Raw genomic sequence first — 17,683 nt, forward strand, 5'->3', positions numbered from 1 at the left:
AAGTTGTACTCTAATGTTGTTGATACCAAGGATATACTTCATATTCAAGATGACCTAAATAGATTGGATGATTATTGTAAACGCAATAAATTATTTTTGGCTTATAATAAATGTAAACATATTACTTACTCTAAAAAGAACAACAAAATTCCAACAGTATTTAATCTGGGAGGTCACCAACTGGATTCGGTTTCCTGCATTCGTGATCTCGGTGTCTACTTCGATGAATGTTTAATACTCGATCAACATATAGACCACATACTCAGTAAGTCTTACCGCATGCTGGGCTTTATTACACGCGTTACTAAGGCTTTCAAGGACGGAGACGCATTTGTATGTCTCTATAAAACTCTTGTGCAATCTCAATTGGAGTATGCCTGTCCCATCTGGAATCCGTTTTACAATATTTACATAAATAAATTGGAGATGGTTCAAAAGAAATTTCTACGCATCCTAAATTTCCGCCTAAGTGGTGGTCGGCAACATTACGAGGATCTTTTGCGTCGTTACAATTTTCTTTCGTTAAGTCAGCGCCGAAATTTAATCGATTCTCTCACGTTAAGAAAAATCTGCGTAGGAGAAATAGCCTGTTCAGAACTTCTTAGCTTAATAAATTATCGCATCCCATCCAGATCAACACGCTCAAAAGACTTATTTCATATACCGACCGCCAGAACCAATACGGGTCTTCGTGTGCCTCTTCACAGAATGTCCAGTTTTTATAATACCTATATGAATGATCTTGATATGTTTTCTTGTTCCTCTTCGTCTTACAAAATGAATGTAAAAAAATTGCTATTGAACATGTAAGAATGTTAATGTGTAAAGATTTTGCAAATACTTGTTTACCTCCGTTTTTATGTACGCATGATAAATATTACTTATCGATTATTTTTTCTTGTCGCTCTTACTGCTGAGTGTTGGCAAAAATAATAACATATGTTCCCAGTGAAAACACTATAAGGAGGCATTTTCATGTATCTTTAGTTAATAAGATTTTTTTTGTTTTATATATCTCTGTCTTTGTCTCTGTATGTTTTCCAATAAAGAAAATAAATAAATAATAAGATGACTCTGGATAATACCCCTAAAGTACTACTCACACACTTCACTCACGCAAGTGTATAAAAATAAATAAGAAAAAATAAATAAATTTTAAATAATTTGTAAAACTTTTGCGAGGCCCCTCAGGTGCGAGGCCGTCAGCGGTCGCCGACGTCGCCGACGCCTAGCGCCGCCACTGAGTTTCGTACCAGAAATTATTGAGCGTCTCATCAAAATAAAGCTACTAACGGAAAATTAGCTTGATATTAATCAAGTGCATAAATGGGTGATGGATCCTGAACTACTATTTATTACAATAATTTATAACTAGAAACTGTGATTACAGAATGGCCAAAAGACCATCATCCATTACTACGTTAAAAAATAGAAATGGCGTCCGCGTCCCCTACGATAACTGTCAACTAAATGTCAATAATATATTCTTTGGTCAATAACTTGACAACATACGAGTGAAAATTAATTTATATTTGTAAATGTAAATTGTCTACTAATGCGGTCAAATAATTATCGGAGTTATTAAGACTTTGATAATTTCTAAACTGCTTATTGTAATAACTCTTTTTGATGCTATTTGTACGGTATAATATAGGACAAACTCAGTGACAACATAATACCTACCTACTATTCGCGTGTTTGAAGTATGAAATAAGTTTATTAGTGCTCTCACAACATGGCACAAAGATTTCCTACGGGTGGGCCGAGTCCCGCACCGCCCTCGAGCCCGATGCCTCCACAGCAGCGCTACCCGGGCCCGGCGCAGCCCCAAGGCTCTCCCATGCCCCCAAGGCCCTACGCGGGCCCTAACTTCCCAGTGAGTATGATGGTAGAGTAATGCAATTTTATTATCTATTAAAAATAGGTACTTTTACAACTCTGTAAGTAAGAAACAAACCAAATAACTTACATATGCAGAAAAACCATACACTATACATACAAAGAATAAAAAATTATGTAAAGTGCTGTGCCAGCAATACAGGCATTTTGTAATTTTGGTAGATTTGTTTCTATAAAACTAAATTTCCAAATATAACAAGTAGCTCTTTGTTTTTCACAATTATTATAAGAATGAATGGCTATGAAGAAAATAAAACTTAAAAGTAAAATTTGATGAATTAAGTATCACAAATTAAAATTATTAACTTATGTTTAAAATGTTTGTGTTTGGTCATATTGGATTGTTTGCAGTAAAGACATAAGAGTTTGAAACTAGAGATGCAACCCAATGGGGATAGCATTCGATTTATTTTACTCAAAAACAATTTTTTTTTACTCGGAACCAATTTAGGAGAATTCTATAGTAATAATGTTTGGAGCATGATTTTATCCGAGTTACATTAGATTAGGTATCATGCGGTGTGCTCTTAGGAAAGCACCTTACAATGTGCTAAAGAATTATATTTTCAAAATACCTATGTCATTATTTAGCATGACAATTATTTACAATGGAAGGTTTTTTGATTTCACTAAAGACGGAAGAAAGTTTACAATTAATACTCCCTGTGTTAGTAAAATAAAAAATGCTACATTACTACATTCATAATATTATGGTATAGAAAATTCCTTTGATACATGCAATAGTAGTCCTAGTAGTCATAATAATTATTTTGTATAAAATTTATCCGGAAATCCCACGGGAACGGGAACTATGCAGGTTTTCCTTTGAAAACGCGGGCGAAGCCGCGGGTGGAAATCTAGTCATAACATAATCGTGTCTCGTGATTGCAGCAGCGCAGTGGGTTCACGCCGCCCCCGGCGGGCGGCCCAGGGGCGGGCGGCGTGCGCGCGGGCCCCGCGTACGGCGGCGCGGCAGGCCCGGGCGCGGCGGGTGCGCCCGCCGGCCCGCCGCCCGCTCCCTACGCCGCCGCGCCACGGCCCGCCGCGCCGCCGCCGCAGCCCGCCAAACGACCCGCCGACGCGCGACCGCCGTTGCCGCCTCAGCAGCGCCCGCAGCACTACACCGGGTAAGCGTCCACGTCACATAATATAATTAATGAAAAGCTCTCATGTATACAATTAAAAAAACAATGGAGTGCACAAAAAAATGTTGGGTAAACATTGCAGTTTATAGTTTAAAAAACAATAACCCACATCGATCATAATAATTCATTCACTATAACTCTAATCCGAGGTGAAGACCCCCAGGCACTCCACTAAATACATTTTAGTTTTTTTATCTATGTTTGAGTTCTCGCTGGCTATTTACATTTAAATTTGGTAAAACTGAAAAAGAAGCATAAAACAATGTTCCATGAAAAGGTCTTGGCTCAGCACAACGTCTTAATGCTAAAAACCATGATGCTGATATTATATGATGCGCATACCTAAGAACAGTAATGTGCACTGATGCAGCGAGGGCTACGGCGCGGGCGGGGCGGGCGGGGCGGGCGGCAAGCGCAAGAAGCGGCTCGCGGACAAGATCCTGCCGCAGAAGGTGCGCGACCTGGTGCCCGAGTCGCAGGCCTACATGGACCTGCTCACCTTCGAGCGCAAGCTGGACGCCACCATCATGCGCAAGCGCCTCGACATACAGGAGGCGCTCAAGCGGCCCATGAAGCAGAAGAGGAAGCTGCGCATCTTCATCTCCAACACATTCTACCCGGGTGTGTTTTCCTTTTTGTTGTTATAGTAAAAAGTAGCCCCCCCCCCACGAATTTGCTCCTTTAGTTTGAATTTAATAAATTAAACCTTCTTGTACTACTTTTTACCGACTATGGTGAAGCAAAAGAAGAGTTATGATATTGACCTGTATGTATGTGTGTATGGATGTTCATCTGTTCCCTCATAACATCTCAACTATTAGCATAATTAGACAAATCGATAGGTGTCGCTAGAAGCCGCTGCAGCTGGTTAAAGATTGCATGATTTTACGTGCAATTGACTATAGCGCCCTCTAGGGGACTTGAAGTAAATAATTTAAATATAAATGTTGTTGGGGTAACAAATGAAAGGGCTTTCTTAGGACATTTCAAATATGTAATCATTTAACATGGATGCGCATCAGTACATAACTATAAAATAAGTAAAATAAAAATAAAGTTAAAAAAGTAAAACCCGAATACTAAAACACACTCTAAAAAGTATGAAAGATATTTTTAGTCGTGGTTGTGTGCCACATACTGTACTAAAAGCAGATTTATTATAATTTGATTTGATGTATGTCGATTATATTACAGGTCAAGGCGACAATGCAGTAGCCTCTTGGGAGTTAAGAGTCGAAGGGCGCCTGTTGGATGACTCAAAAAATGATCCAAATAAGGTTATCTTAGTTTAAAATGTTATTGTTATCGTAACATGTGTATTGCATGTGCTGTCCTATAACTGAACAGTTTGTACTGTATTAACTGTATGATTTCAGTTTTTTCTGGTATATGTGTCGTGGCCATATGATTGAACATTTCATGAAATGGTCGCATTTCATAAAATTTCAACATAGTTTGATCAGATCGTTAAATCGTTAAAGTTTCACATTTGGCTAGATCGTATAAAATATAGTGAGTCTAGAATACTAGAATACTACTACTAGAGTATAAAACAGTTAGGTTAGGTGAGACTTTAGTAAACAACGCACGAGCCGAGCGAGCAGCGGCAGCGGCCGGCGAGTGCCAGAAGAGTTTGAGTTTATCCGCATTTTCCATAGTACTCGAACCTCTTCGTCGTAAATTCTTTGTTATGACATTCTTCATATTGTAATTAAACGAATTATGAAGTTTTTAACTGCGAATAGTTAAATTTTTGCCAGCGGCCGCCATCTTATCACATAAACACAGCGCTTGCAGCGCCTCTACCAATAATAAATGCAACTATTTTACGATATGATCAAATCACTTTGATCATTTCATGAAAAATCGAGATCGAGAAACGATTTTTTATTATTGATCTGCTCGAGCCACATCATAATGTGGCCAATAGACATTCAACCATTTCATGAAATGCGACCATTTCACGAAACGATCGATCATTTCGTGAAATGCTCAAATGTACGATACGGCCACGACACATGTGCTCTTTCGGATGAGGAAACACGCGTATGCACCGTCGCAGGTGAAGCGCAAGTTCTCGTCGTTCTTCAAGTCGCTGGTGATCGAGCTGGACAAGGAGCTGTACGGGCCCGACAACCACCTGGTGGAGTGGCACCGCACGCTCACCACGCAGGAGACGGACGGCTTCCAGGTGAAGCGGCCCGGCTACAAGAACGTGCGCTGCACCATCCTGCTGCTGCTGGACTACCAGCCGCTGCAGTTCAAGCTGGACGGGCGCCTGGCGCGCCTGCTGGGCGTGCACACGCAGGCGCGGCCCGTCATCGTCAACGCGCTGTGGCAGTACGTGCGCACGCACCGCCTGCAGGACCCGCACGAGCGCGAGGTCGTGCTGTGCGACAAGTACCTGGAGCAGATCTTCGGCACGGCGCGCCTCAAGCTGGCCGAGGTGCCGGCGCGCCTGGCGCCGCTGCTGCACGCGCCCGACCCCATCGTCATCAACCACCTCATCTCGGTGGAGCCGCCGCACGACGCCAAGCAGACCGCCTGCTACGACATCGACGTCGAGGTGGACGACTCGCTCAAGGCGCAGATGAACAGCTTCCTGCTCAGCACCGCCAACCAGCACGAGATCCAGGGGCTCGACGCCAAGATACACGAGACCGTGAGTCCCCGTTCGATGTCTATACGCTTCGGTTCACTAGCTAGTCAAACTCAAACTCAAACATTCATTTATTCAATTAGACTACTATTTAGTAGCACTTTCGAATCGTCATTACATAGTATTTTTAACATTTACCACCGATTCGGAAAGCAGTATCTATGGAGAAGAATCGGCAAGAAACTCCATAGTTGCTTTTTTAAAATAATGTCAATAAATTTACATAATATGTAACTTATATCTAACTACATAATATGCCAAAGAACTGTCCTGTGGTTTTTACGCGACAACCCTCCATGGGTCTTTATCGTCCATATATTCCTGAATACTGTAGTACGCTCTCTGAACTAGTACATTTTTTATGTAAGTTTTAAATTTAGAACTACTAAACTCTTTAATATTATGAGGAATTCTATTGTATAAGCGTATACCTTGACCCATAAATGAATTTTTAACTTTGGCTAATCGGAAAAATGGCATTTCAATTCTATTCCTGTTCCTTGTACCATAATCGTGTCTATCTCCTACTCTTTTGTGTAAGTCAGAGCTTTTGTGTACATGCAAAATATTATTAAATATATACTGTGATGGTACAGTAAGGATACCAGTATTCTTAAAATGATCTCTTAGTGAGTCCCGAGCACGTAAATTATATATAGAGCGAATGGCTCTTTTCTGTAAGATAAATATAATTTATATATCTGCAGCCCTGCCCCACAGTAGAATTCCATAGGACATAATGCTATGAAAGTAGCTGAAATAAACCAATCTAGCCGTATCTTCATCGGTGAGATGCCTTACCTTTCGGACTGCATATGCAGCAGAACTGAGCTTACCTGCAGCGGTGTTGACATGGGCTCCCCACTGTAGTTTCTCGTCCAATGTTAACCCTAGAAATACAGTAGACTCAGTAGGATGCAATCAAGCAATGAAGTCGATAAAACTAAAACGATTTCATTGCTGCATATATAACTGTTCGCCAGGTGGACACGATCAACCAGCTGAAGACGAACCGCGAGTTCTTCCTGAGCTTCAGCAAGGACCCGCAGCAGTTCACGCAGAAGTGGCTGCTCAGCCAAGCGCGAGACCTCAAGGTGACCCGCCTTTCCGTTTATTTACAGACTGTGAGGATAAACACCGTTGCCACTAAAAACATAGTTGACTTAATTACAAAAATGTTTATCTGAATTTAAAAATAAACGTTATTTTCTTTCAAAAATGAATATACTTCTGTCCGTTCTTACATTCATCGATATTATCCATCCATAATATCCGTAAATTTATAGCGGCGAGCGGTGTGCGATGTTTCCCGCGCTCCGTCTCGTTGCCTGCACTTGTATAAATTGGACTTTACTTTTAAAAAAGAAGAAAAAATTCATTGTGTTTTCGTTATATCAGTGAAACCAAACCACTGGTTTCAAGGCAAACGGTTTTTACACTAACAGAACAGCCTGTATATTATAAGAAAAACAACATTCTCAGTTGTGTTACCGCATAGATAACAACTAATTCACTGGTGCAGATAGGGTTGTTCGGTACGAAAAGAAAAATTTAGGTGCTTTTACGATATTGAGTCAAAAAAAAGGGAAAAAACTGGCCAAGTTCGAGTCGGACTCGCTCACGAAGGGTACCGCACTATCATCTACATATAATAGAAAATAATGTTTGTTGTTAAGCATATTGAGCAAAATACGAAAAAAAAAACATGTTTTATTGTATAGGGACCTCCATTAGTATAGTTTTTTTTTTACTTTTTAATATTTGTTGTTATAGCAGCAACGGAAATACATCATTAATTAAAATTTCAGCTTACTAGCTATCACGGTTTATGAAATACAGCCTGGAGACAGACAGACAGACAGCGGAGGCTTAGTAATAGAGTCCTTATCCTCTGGGTACGGAACCATAAAAAATATTTGAAAAAAAAAGGTGTTAAATATTTAATGTTTGAGACCTAAAAATGTAAATTCTCACCAAACATCGTGGAATAAATAAGTTCTCTTTATTTTGATTCAATATCAAAACATCACCCTATTATTCAATCTTAAATTCTCCATTTTCTGAAAAATTTCTATGGAGATACATTTCAACGAATACAAAAGCCACCAACTTGAAATATCAATCTGATATTTTAACGTGAGATTTTTTAATTGAAAATTTGGAGACTTTTGATATAACATGAAAAAAGTAAACTGGTTAAGACATACAAGTCAAGTTTTCAGGATATTAGGTATAAAAAAAATCGAGGGATGAAAATAATAAACAAAATCTTGTTTTTACACCAATGTGCAAAACCGGTCGGCGGTCGCCACAGACCCATGAAGTAATTTGTTACGGAAAGCACGCATTTCTATTTTATTTCTGTTACTTTTATATTTAAACAATTCAGAACGCTCTGTACTGGTCTATAAGATTGCTATGATCCATCTCTCTCTAACCCGAGCCTTATTCATTGCCGTCATCTTAAAGACTATACATATATGTATATAGTATATACTGTTAACTAGACTGTGCACCAAAAATATTTGTTTTGATAAAATATGATCTATTACTTAACACTTAAGTTTGCTTTTTCCTTGTAAGCGGAAGCTAACCAAAAACAGTCCGAGCGAGAGGTATTTCAAAAGGAATCGGTCCTTTTCTTAATGTTTTGACAACTTTTTTGATCGGTTAATCATCGTCGTTTGTAGAAATGGTAGTCAGGGTGACCGTGAATTTTTTATGACTTAGCACCATCTCACGAAATATCGGTAAAAAATATTTAAATTTAAGACTGAAATCCACGAGCACGTAAGAGATAACACTGCGATAAAAATTGTATTAATTAGCTACGAATGAAAATTATAACTAACGCTCCCACTCGGCCCGTTATTTGCGCCACGGTGCACAGTCTAGTCTGTAGCATAACGTCTTGCGACCCTATATCGTCGCCTTTACGTGTGGTTGACCGGCGCGTGTTTGCAGACGATGAGCGGCAACGCGAACGGCAACCCGGAGGAGGAGCGGCGCTCGGCGTTCTACGCGCAGGGCTGGTGCGGCGAGGGCGTGGCGCGCTACCTGCACCAGCGCCTCGCCGCGCGCCGCCGCGACCTCGACGCCGCGCTGCCGCCGCGCGTCTAGACGTCTCTCTTCAACCCGCGCGGCCGACCCCTTTCCGTTAAACCCGCGCGTCTGACCCCTCCGCCAAACCCGCGCGTCTGACCCCTCTTTGCAGAACGCGCGCTCACCTGACCCCTCTCCGCTGAATCTGCGCTCCCGACCTCTGCTCGACGCTGCGTATTCTCTACGAGTTTATTTGAATCTTTATTAAATATTATGACTTTGTATTTTGTAGCGGATAAGTTCTTAAATAAGAGATAATCAATAAACGTTTAATAATAATTTTATGTGTTTTTATTCACTTTACCCAAACAATAAACGTGTCGAAATAAATTTACCCAATATACATAGATAGTTCATCGAAAAGAGTAAAATTCTCTCATCTTATCGAGAAAACTCATAAAGCAATGAAATAAGCAATAAAGTGTAACAGTGTCATATAACAACTAAAATAGCCAAGGGTACGTGTAACTGCGCTATAATGTGTGTTAAGTCATAAGTGAGGCTTTTCTAACTTCTATCCAATAGTCAATGTAATATAATTTATTTATTTATTTGATTTGCCAACATATGTACATCTTATATTTATAATAATATATTTTGAGTATGTGACATAAATTAGCATGCATAGCAAATACAACATGCATTTTTGAGTTGTATCAAATTATAGCTTCTAATCGTAGTATAAATTCTAATCAGAAAACATTATTCTCATCCTAATTAATTTTTCCAAAAAAATAAAATTTTCGTTATGTGCTTATAATCATTCGGGAAATAATTTATTTGCTATCAACAATCACAGAAACATTAGTGCCGGTAGTAAGCTGATAGCACATCGGTGACACTTCCTAATGAGGATGTGAAGGTGACCGCATTGGTGTCTCAGCCGAGTAAACATTATCGACAGGTGATGTTTAGCGCAACGACTCGATGAGGCGCTCGGCAAATATTAGACGATATTGTTTCATAAGATAAAGAGCTAAGAGACTGCGTAGTGTGTACGCCAGCGAGAGCAAACATGCCATAATAAATGACGTGTTGTTGCGTTTGGATAGCTCAAAAACTATCAAAATTTGCCTTATTTTTCATTCGAAGTATTTCAGATGGTTTTGTACGACGTTGATAAGAAGACGAGGAATTGAAATCCTTAATCTCAATAATAACGTCGTAAAATTACATTAGATTACACAGCTCCAGCGGTGATATCAATGTTTATAGAGCGATCCGAGCAGAGCACTGGGTAAATGTGTTGTGATCTCCAGCAATGGTACACGACGACGGGCCGACCTGCGTGATGACAGACTGTGAGTACTTTCACGTAATTATTAAAACTGTACATATTCGGAAAAATCTTTTGATAATATTATTCACGGAACCACTATACCACCCCAAGGGTGATTTTCGTAAAAACATTGTAGATTTTCCTTCATTTCACTGAATGTATCTCGTGGTTCAAACGACTTTCAAAGTACGTAAAACAAAGTAATTTCCTCCGGCTTGACGTTGAATTAGTTTTAAGTTTTAACGCATTATATTGAAGAAATTATAAAGTCAACCGTTCATAGAGTGGTAGATTTTTACGTCAGCCTGTCTTATTTATAGAAGAAAACTTATATCTACTACCGAACCTTCTATAAATAAAATCGAAGGTAGCGCGATATTCGTACTAAATGTACGTCTTCTATATCGTACCTACATGCTATACAGCGCGCGAGTATGAGATCTGCGTGAAGGACAAGAGGAGGGAGGGGCGGGCGGCGCTGTGGCGGCAGGCGGCGGGCGAGCTGGCGGGCGCGGCGCTGCTGCTGCTGCTCACGTGCCTGCCCGCGCGCGACGCGCTGGCCCCGCGCCCGCCGCCCGCGCACCGCGCGCTCGCCGCCGGCCTCACCGTGGCGCTCGTCGTGCAGGTACGTCGCGCCTCGACACCACCGACGATATTATTATATTTTATTTTAAAAGTCTTCGTGGTAAAGTCAATTAAAAAAAGTAAACAGGGATCGAAATAACTGTCCCCCCGCTCACGGGGTACTTATTTTTAATTGTAAATAAAATGAGTAAGTACTTACATGTAATTATTTATAATTTTATTTATTTCTAACTAGCGGTCCGCCCCGGCCGCGGCTTCGCCCGTGGTACATGCTTACATTTTCTCTACATAAGAAACATCCTTGTACTTCAAGGAATATAATAAAAAAAGAATTATCGAAATCGGTTCAGCCGTTCTCGAGTTATGCGCTTACCAACACATTTTGCGATTCATTGTTATATATAACTAGCGGTCCGCCCCGGCTTCGCCCGTGGTACATAATATTTACGTTTTCTCTACATAAGAACCATCCTCGTACTTCAAGGAATATAATAAAAAAAGAATTATCGAAATCGGTTCAGCCGTTCTCTAGTTATGCGCTTACCAAAACATTTTGCGATTCATTTTTATATATAAGAAGATATCAGTATTTATATATTACTAGATTTCCGCCGGCGGCTTCGCCCGCGTTTTCAAAGGAAAACCCGCATAGTTCCGGTTCCCGTGGGAATTCCGGGATAAAACCTACCCTATGTGTTAATCCAAGTTACCATATGTAGTTAGTACTATATGTGTGCTAAATTTCATTGTAATCGGTTCAATAGTATTTGCGTGAAAGAGTAACAAACACACACCCACACAATATCCTCACAATCTTTCGCATTTATAATATTAGTAGGATTAAAACTACTTTTTACATTATCTCTCTGATTAAATTTTTAATTTATCTATCAAATTAAATACTTAATTAAATAAATAATAATATTACCTTCACAATTGCCTAAAAACGGTTTAGAGCAATCTTCCGTATCCTCTCCCATCTCACGGAACCGTTGTATTAAGTTCTCTTCCGAATTATTTCTAAGAAACACGAAATATAAGGTTATTTATTATGCATACCATGTTTAAATATAAATTAATAGTTGAATCGTTTCTATCGCCTTAAATACGTATTTTATCATAATTTATCTACATATAATATTATTTTTTATTGACTTATCGAAATTTTCCTGACGTATAGAAATTCTCCTGTCTTATCGAAATTTTCCCGACTTATGGATTTTTCCTAACTTATAGAAATTTTTGCGGCAAAGAGAAATTTTCCTCACGTATAGAAATTTTCCTGGCTTATAAAATTTTTCCTGGCGTATATAATTTTTCCTGACTTATACAAATTTTCCTGACGTATAGAAAATTTCCTGGCTTATAGAAATTTTGCTGGCTTATAAAAATGCTGGCTTATAGAAATTTTCCTGACGTATAGAAATTTTCCCGACGTATATAAATTTTCCTGGCGTATAGAAAATTTCCCGACGTATATAAATTTTCTTGGCGTATAGAAATTTTCCGGACTTATGGAAATTTTCCAGCTTATAGAAATTTTCCTTTCTTATGGAAATTTTCCTGTCTTATAGAAATTTTCCGGACTTATGGAAATTTTCCAGCTTATAGAAATTTTCCTTTCTTATGGAAATTTTCCTGTCTTATAGAAATTTACCTGGCGTATAGAAATTTTTCTGACGTATAGAAATTTTCCGGACTTATGGAAATTTTCCAGCTTATAGAAATTTTCCTTTCTTATGGAAATTTTCCTGTCTTATAGAATTTTTCCTGGCGAATATAATTTTTCCTGACTTATACAAATTTTCCTGGCGTATAGAAATTTTCCTGACGTATAGAAATTTTCCTGGCTTATAGAATTTTTTCTGGCGAATATAATTTTTCCTGACTTATACAAATTTTCCTGGCGTATAAAAATTTTCCTTACGTATAGAAATTTTCCTGGCTTATAGAATTTTTCCTGGCGAATATAATTTTTCCTGACTTATACAAATTTTCCCGAAGTATAGAAATTTTCTAGCTTATAGAAATTTTCCCGACTTATGGAAATTTTTCCTGACTTATCGTAATTTTTCTGTCAATCGAAATTTCCCTAACTATTGTTAAAATCATTTTTCTAATCTTCCTAAAATTGGAAATTTTTACGACTGATTAAAGTAAACCACCCATCTATTCCCACCCACATCCCGTACGCTATGCTCTCTATCCACAGGCCGCGCGTGCGCAGAATGACTCAGTATCTGCATAGCTAGCGAACGTATAGACTCGCCCGGTCGTTGGGCGCTTTCACCAGGGCCCTGGAATAATGGAATTATTATTAATTTCGTGAACACTATCATCATCATCATTTTTATTGAAAACAATATTCATATATTTTTCTTTTCCCCTGATGTTAAATTCGTACTAATGTACAAATGTATGAGTCGTTTCACCGCTGTCAAAAGTTACCCATGGCCATGTCACATTAATACGAATAAACACACTTTCGCATTTATAATATTATTAGAGGTCCGCCCCGGCTTCACCCGTGGTAGGTACATATTTCGCAATAAAATACCTTTTATTATGGCCTATGTCCTTTCTCGGGTATCAAAATATCTCCATACCAAATTTCATGCAAATTGGTTCAGTAGTTTAGGCGTGATTGAGTAACAGACAGACAGACAGAGTTACTTTCGCATTTATAATATTAAGTATGGATTTATTATAGTAGGTATTTATCGTCGTATGAACGATTTTTTTAAGGCCGCTTAGTCCATATGGTCTACCACTAACTTAGTCTTTTCAGGGTGTTAACTATCTTTTGAACGCACTTGTTGCAGTGCTTCGACCACATCTCGGGCGCGCAGCTGAACCCGGCGGTGACGCTGGCGCGCGCGCTGGGCGGGCACGAGAGCGCGGCGCGGGCGCTGGCGCTGGCGGGCGCGCAGCTGGCGGGCGCGCTGCTCGGCGCCGCCGCCGCCGCCGCGCTCGGCGCCGCGCCCGCCGCCTGCCTCACGCGCCCCGCCGACCGCGTGCCGCCCTACCAGGTGACGCTCTCTTATAATATGTTATCATTACATTATATCAATAATTAGTGTGGAAAAAAACAAACCGGCTTTAAATTTTAGTTTTTAAATTCTATTCATTGGTAAGTTCTACCCCTCCCGCTGTGTTCACTAGACATTCATGTGTTTCAGTCATTTTCATATTATGTTCTGTTGGGGCAGCGCTGCAGCGCAGCGGGTCACAACTTATGAAAATATCAAAAAATAGGTACATTCGTGAATAGCCTCAGAATATCGGGAGTTCTTCAAATATAGAATATTAGAATCCTAATGATACACATATTGAAAGATGGGGAAAAGTAAAGAAAAATACTTTCATTAAAATAAAAACTACAGTGATTCCGCAAAAAATATTATTCGCGTTATTGTCAAAAAACGGCGGAACTTTTCTAAAAAAATCATGTTTTTCGTAATTATTCCTAAGTAAGTAATACTATGTCATTAAGTTATTGCTTTTTAGTTTTTACCAAATTTCCATTTTTGTGTACACGGTTTTGATTCCATTCAGCTTGATATCTCCACGCGTTCCTAGGAAAAAGGGTCTTGACAGACATACGGTTAACAAAACGAATAACTTATTTGTCGGTGATAAGCATCTTTTTTCTATCTCTACTTCTACCTATTTTAATCGTGACCAAGCCCATGAGTTATGAATCGGCCGACCGACACGGACGTTTGTTATCGGACGCGGGCGCTGCGCAAGCAACGCTGGCAGGTGCGGTGTGTCGGCAGGCGGCGGCGGCGGAGGCGGCGCTGGGCGGCTGCCTGGCGCTCGCCAACCTGGCGGCCTGGGACCCGCGCACGCGGCGCCTGCGCGACTCGTGGCCGCTGCGCATCGGCCTCGCCGTCGCCGCGCTCACCTTCGCCGCCGTAAGTACACTGTTTGCGGTGAACACTTGAACACTAGTCTCTCACGCACCTGTCCAAACACTTCAAACGATGTGAAAGTGTGTAGCCTAGTATTTTAATTTAGATAATAATAATCTCATTCTTATGTCGACGGTTGATTACGTTGACGATTTGAAATTTTATTTTAAATTATTAATATTTCTAATCCATTGTGGACCGACATTAACTTATTTTATTGAAGTTTAAGAAAATAATTTATGATTAAAATAATTATTTTGCGCGTACGTACACGAGGAACTGACGAATACTAAGACTCCTAATTTCTATTGTAACAGTTCTGTTTCACACAAATAAGCGTGTAAAATTGCAGGGCGAGATATCGGGCGCCAGTATGAACCCGGTTCGCAGCTTCGCGCCCGCGCTGCTCGCCGCGCGCTGGGAACACCAATGGGTGACCAAATTATTGTCTAACCGAGAGAAAACAAATTACTCATAATATCACTTCCACGGTCCACCACCACGTATACGAAGTTACGGAAATCTCTGCCTTTTCGCCGAAAATTGTGTGCCAGATTCACTTGCCAATTTTACTTCGCTGAATTTTATTTCGCCGAATATTCTTTTGCTAACTTATCATATAAGTTTGTTTTATTTCCCAACCACATACAGTTACCAACTGTACGTTTGGTCTGCTTTACATAATGACACTTTTTATACTGCCAACTTTTAAGTAACAGAATGTTTGGGCACAGGTTTGGGTTTGCGTAATATGCATTTAGTTGTATATGGTTTACCAAATCTAGTTGGATTTCGTTAAATAATTATGTAATATCTTTAATGTGACCTAACCTAACTGTGTCCTTTTACAATTTAAGCGATTCGCTTCTGGCTTCGTCACCTACCTAAGACTTCTGTTGTCACCTTTAAAAAAAACAGGCTTGCGCCAAAAGATACGCATGCGATATAAGTACCTACAGTTTAATTTTTTATCATAACATCAATGTATAAAAAGCCGATCTGCCGAACAATTTTCTGCGAAAAGGCAGGATACCGAATTTACGGCTATCGCGGGCCTTACGTCTCTCCCTGATTCCCTATATCTAGATCGTGTTATTCGTGAAATCGTGCCAGTAGAGCCGGGTGTAAATAACAGTTGTATGTCGTGTGTGCGCAGGTGTACTGGGTGGGGCCGCTGAGCGGGTCGTGCGTGTGCACGGCGCTGTACCGGTGCGTGTGGCGCGCGGCCCCGTGCGAGCTCGCCCCGTGCGGGTGCGAGCGGAGCGCGCTCAGCTGCACGCGACCTCGTGACCAGATCAACCCGAATACGACACACTATAGCTGAAGCGACGACACCTCGTTCCCATTATCCATTTGTACAATTAGACACTAGGTGTCGACGCCTGTCCCTACTTATACGTCTATTTCCTTTAATTATAGATATCAATTTATTGAAAATTACCTACAGAATTGTAAAATATTGTAAGCATATATAAATATTTAATACTATAATATACTATTGTATGCGAGAGAGGTGTTTTATTTAATTGTTAATCTTATCGAAGTGATAAGAATCTTCATGTTGTAATTTTAGATTTAGATAAATAAAATGATAAGTTCGTTATGATCCAATCTCATAAAGTGACAAAGATGCTACCGGAGATCATTTTTGAGAAGATATTGGTAACACGTCCAATATTTTCTAAGTGCTCACTATTCAATTATAAAATAAACCGGCCAAGTGCGAGTCGAACCCGCGCACCAATTATTAAAATTATATATTTGGTATTTTGGATCAATTGTTTTGTCAAGACATTGTCAGACAAGACGCGAACTGATTTTAATATATTAAAATAAAGTTAAAATAATTCAAAATTATAAATAATTTGGAAAATCCAAAAGTGCACGCCTCATAATTTTTTTTTTAATAAATATTTATTAATTATTATTTTTGTTTATTTAATAACAATTAAACCACATCGAATCAGACCCTGAAAAATGAAAGGGTTCTATTCCTGAGCATACTCAAGCGTAAGAGAAAAAAAAAAGACTCGATTAGTAAAGTATTTCGGTCGCTATCGTGTTAACAAGAAAAAGGATCCGCACATACAGACACACGGACGTCCAAGACAGAACTTTTTTAAACTGTTTTTTAACTAGTTTAAATAACAAAAATGACATCAAAAATATCATGAACGTTAAAAATAGTGTTTTTTCTTAATATGTGTGTGTATGTATTATCTTACAAGTGCAATGTATGATACATAAAGACATTTTAAGTTTGAAAAATCAGATGTTTTGCGCGAAGTGACAGTAGTACCCACCTCAACGCTTCGCTTATGAGGCGTGCAAAAGTGCGACATCAGTGGATCGTATTCCGCAAAGCCTCATTGTCTGTACGATTACTTAACGTACAAAGGGTCAAGTGAATTCACAAAAAAATCGAAATGCAAATATGGAACACCTACTAATCCGTCATTGTACTGCAAGATACAATATTTGAATGTTTGAGGCCTCTGCGTTTTTGCATGCTTGCGTATTGCTCATTGAAATATGAGAGGCGTTACAAATTTTTAATTTCATAATAATTTAAATAAAATCCCACCATACAGGGGTCTGTGGGTGCTATCTCTAACCAGTTCAAGAAAAAAAAACCTGTACTATTTTGATAAACTGTGACAATAACATAACGATAATTATTTATCTCCATCCATATTTAGTCAATAGACCAGGTTGATGATGAAGATGATAGGTAGTTGGAATATTTAAAACCTGTAATTTATTGTGATGCTAAACTAACGTGCTTATCGATAAATCTATTGTGTGAATGTGTATGGAACATGAATTTATAGACCTAGAATAATTTTATTAGTTAAGTACGTCTACTCAATGAATAATTGCAACTTTTCAACCAACAGTAGGTACATACCTCAATCGTTCTTAAGGGCTTGGTCTAGTAGTGCAAACAAATGCATCCTGTCATCCTATATATAAATAATACAAATGTACTAAGGGAAAGTTGCTCCACTTAATTTTTAAAAATTAAATCATTCGTATAATTTAATATTCGTAATAAGTACCAAAAATGACAATTTGAAACAATTTTCGTGAAAATTACACC

General features: G+C 39.2%; 2 protein-coding genes across 2 annotated transcripts; both read left to right on the plus strand.

Moving 5' to 3' along the window:
- Nucleotides 1-1,497: 1,497 nt before the first annotated feature.
- On the plus strand, nt 1,498-9,084 carry Bap60 (Brahma-associated protein 60). The gene is made up of 7 exons (XM_090105154.1): nt 1,498-1,876; nt 2,791-3,026; nt 3,415-3,665; nt 4,239-4,321; nt 5,107-5,706; nt 6,687-6,797; nt 8,668-9,084. The coding sequence occupies exons 1-7, from the start codon at nt 1,736-1,738 to the stop codon at nt 8,821-8,823; spliced, it is 1,578 nt and encodes a 525-aa protein (XP_089961280.1). The 5' UTR covers nt 1,498-1,735; the 3' UTR covers nt 8,824-9,084.
- A 701-nt stretch (nt 9,085-9,785) lies between these two features.
- LOC149906193 (aquaporin-like) lies at nt 9,786-16,068 on the plus strand. Its single transcript, XM_090105390.1, has 6 exons — nt 9,786-10,106; nt 10,510-10,709; nt 13,492-13,698; nt 14,230-14,586; nt 14,936-15,016; nt 15,740-16,068. Exons 1-6 carry the CDS (start codon nt 10,067-10,069, stop codon nt 15,905-15,907), a joined length of 1,053 nt encoding a protein of 350 aa, XP_089961516.1. The 5' UTR covers nt 9,786-10,066; the 3' UTR covers nt 15,908-16,068.
- The last annotated feature ends 1,615 nt before the right edge of the window (nt 16,069-17,683 follow it).

This window comes from Colias eurytheme, chromosome 9, assembly GCF_061535395.1.
Source record: "Colias eurytheme isolate Ceu_HAF_F1 chromosome 9, ilColEury1 Martin Lab GWU primary, whole genome shotgun sequence".
Taxonomy (NCBI): Eukaryota; Metazoa; Arthropoda; class Insecta; order Lepidoptera; family Pieridae; genus Colias; species Colias eurytheme.

Excerpts from the sequence above, each read along its gene's own strand:
- Bap60 (XM_090105154.1), top strand. The coding sequence starts at position 1,736 with ATGGCACAAAGATTTCCTACGGGTGGGCCGAGTCCCGCACCGCCCTCG. Across the intron at positions 3,027-3,414 it reads CGCCCGCAGCACTACACCGG|CGAGGGCTACGGCGCGGGCG; the intron begins GTAAGCGTCCAC and ends GCACTGATGCAG. Across the intron at positions 3,666-4,238 it reads CTCCAACACATTCTACCCGG|GTCAAGGCGACAATGCAGTA; the intron begins GTGTGTTTTCCT and ends ATTATATTACAG.
- LOC149906193 (XM_090105390.1), top strand. The coding sequence starts at position 10,067 with ATGGTACACGACGACGGGCCGACCTGCGTGATGACAGACT. Across the intron at positions 10,107-10,509 it reads GACCTGCGTGATGACAGACT|CGCGCGAGTATGAGATCTGC; the intron begins GTGAGTACTTTC and ends CATGCTATACAG. Across the intron at positions 15,017-15,739 it reads CGCGCTGGGAACACCAATGG|GTGTACTGGGTGGGGCCGCT; the intron begins GTGACCAAATTA and ends GTGTGTGCGCAG.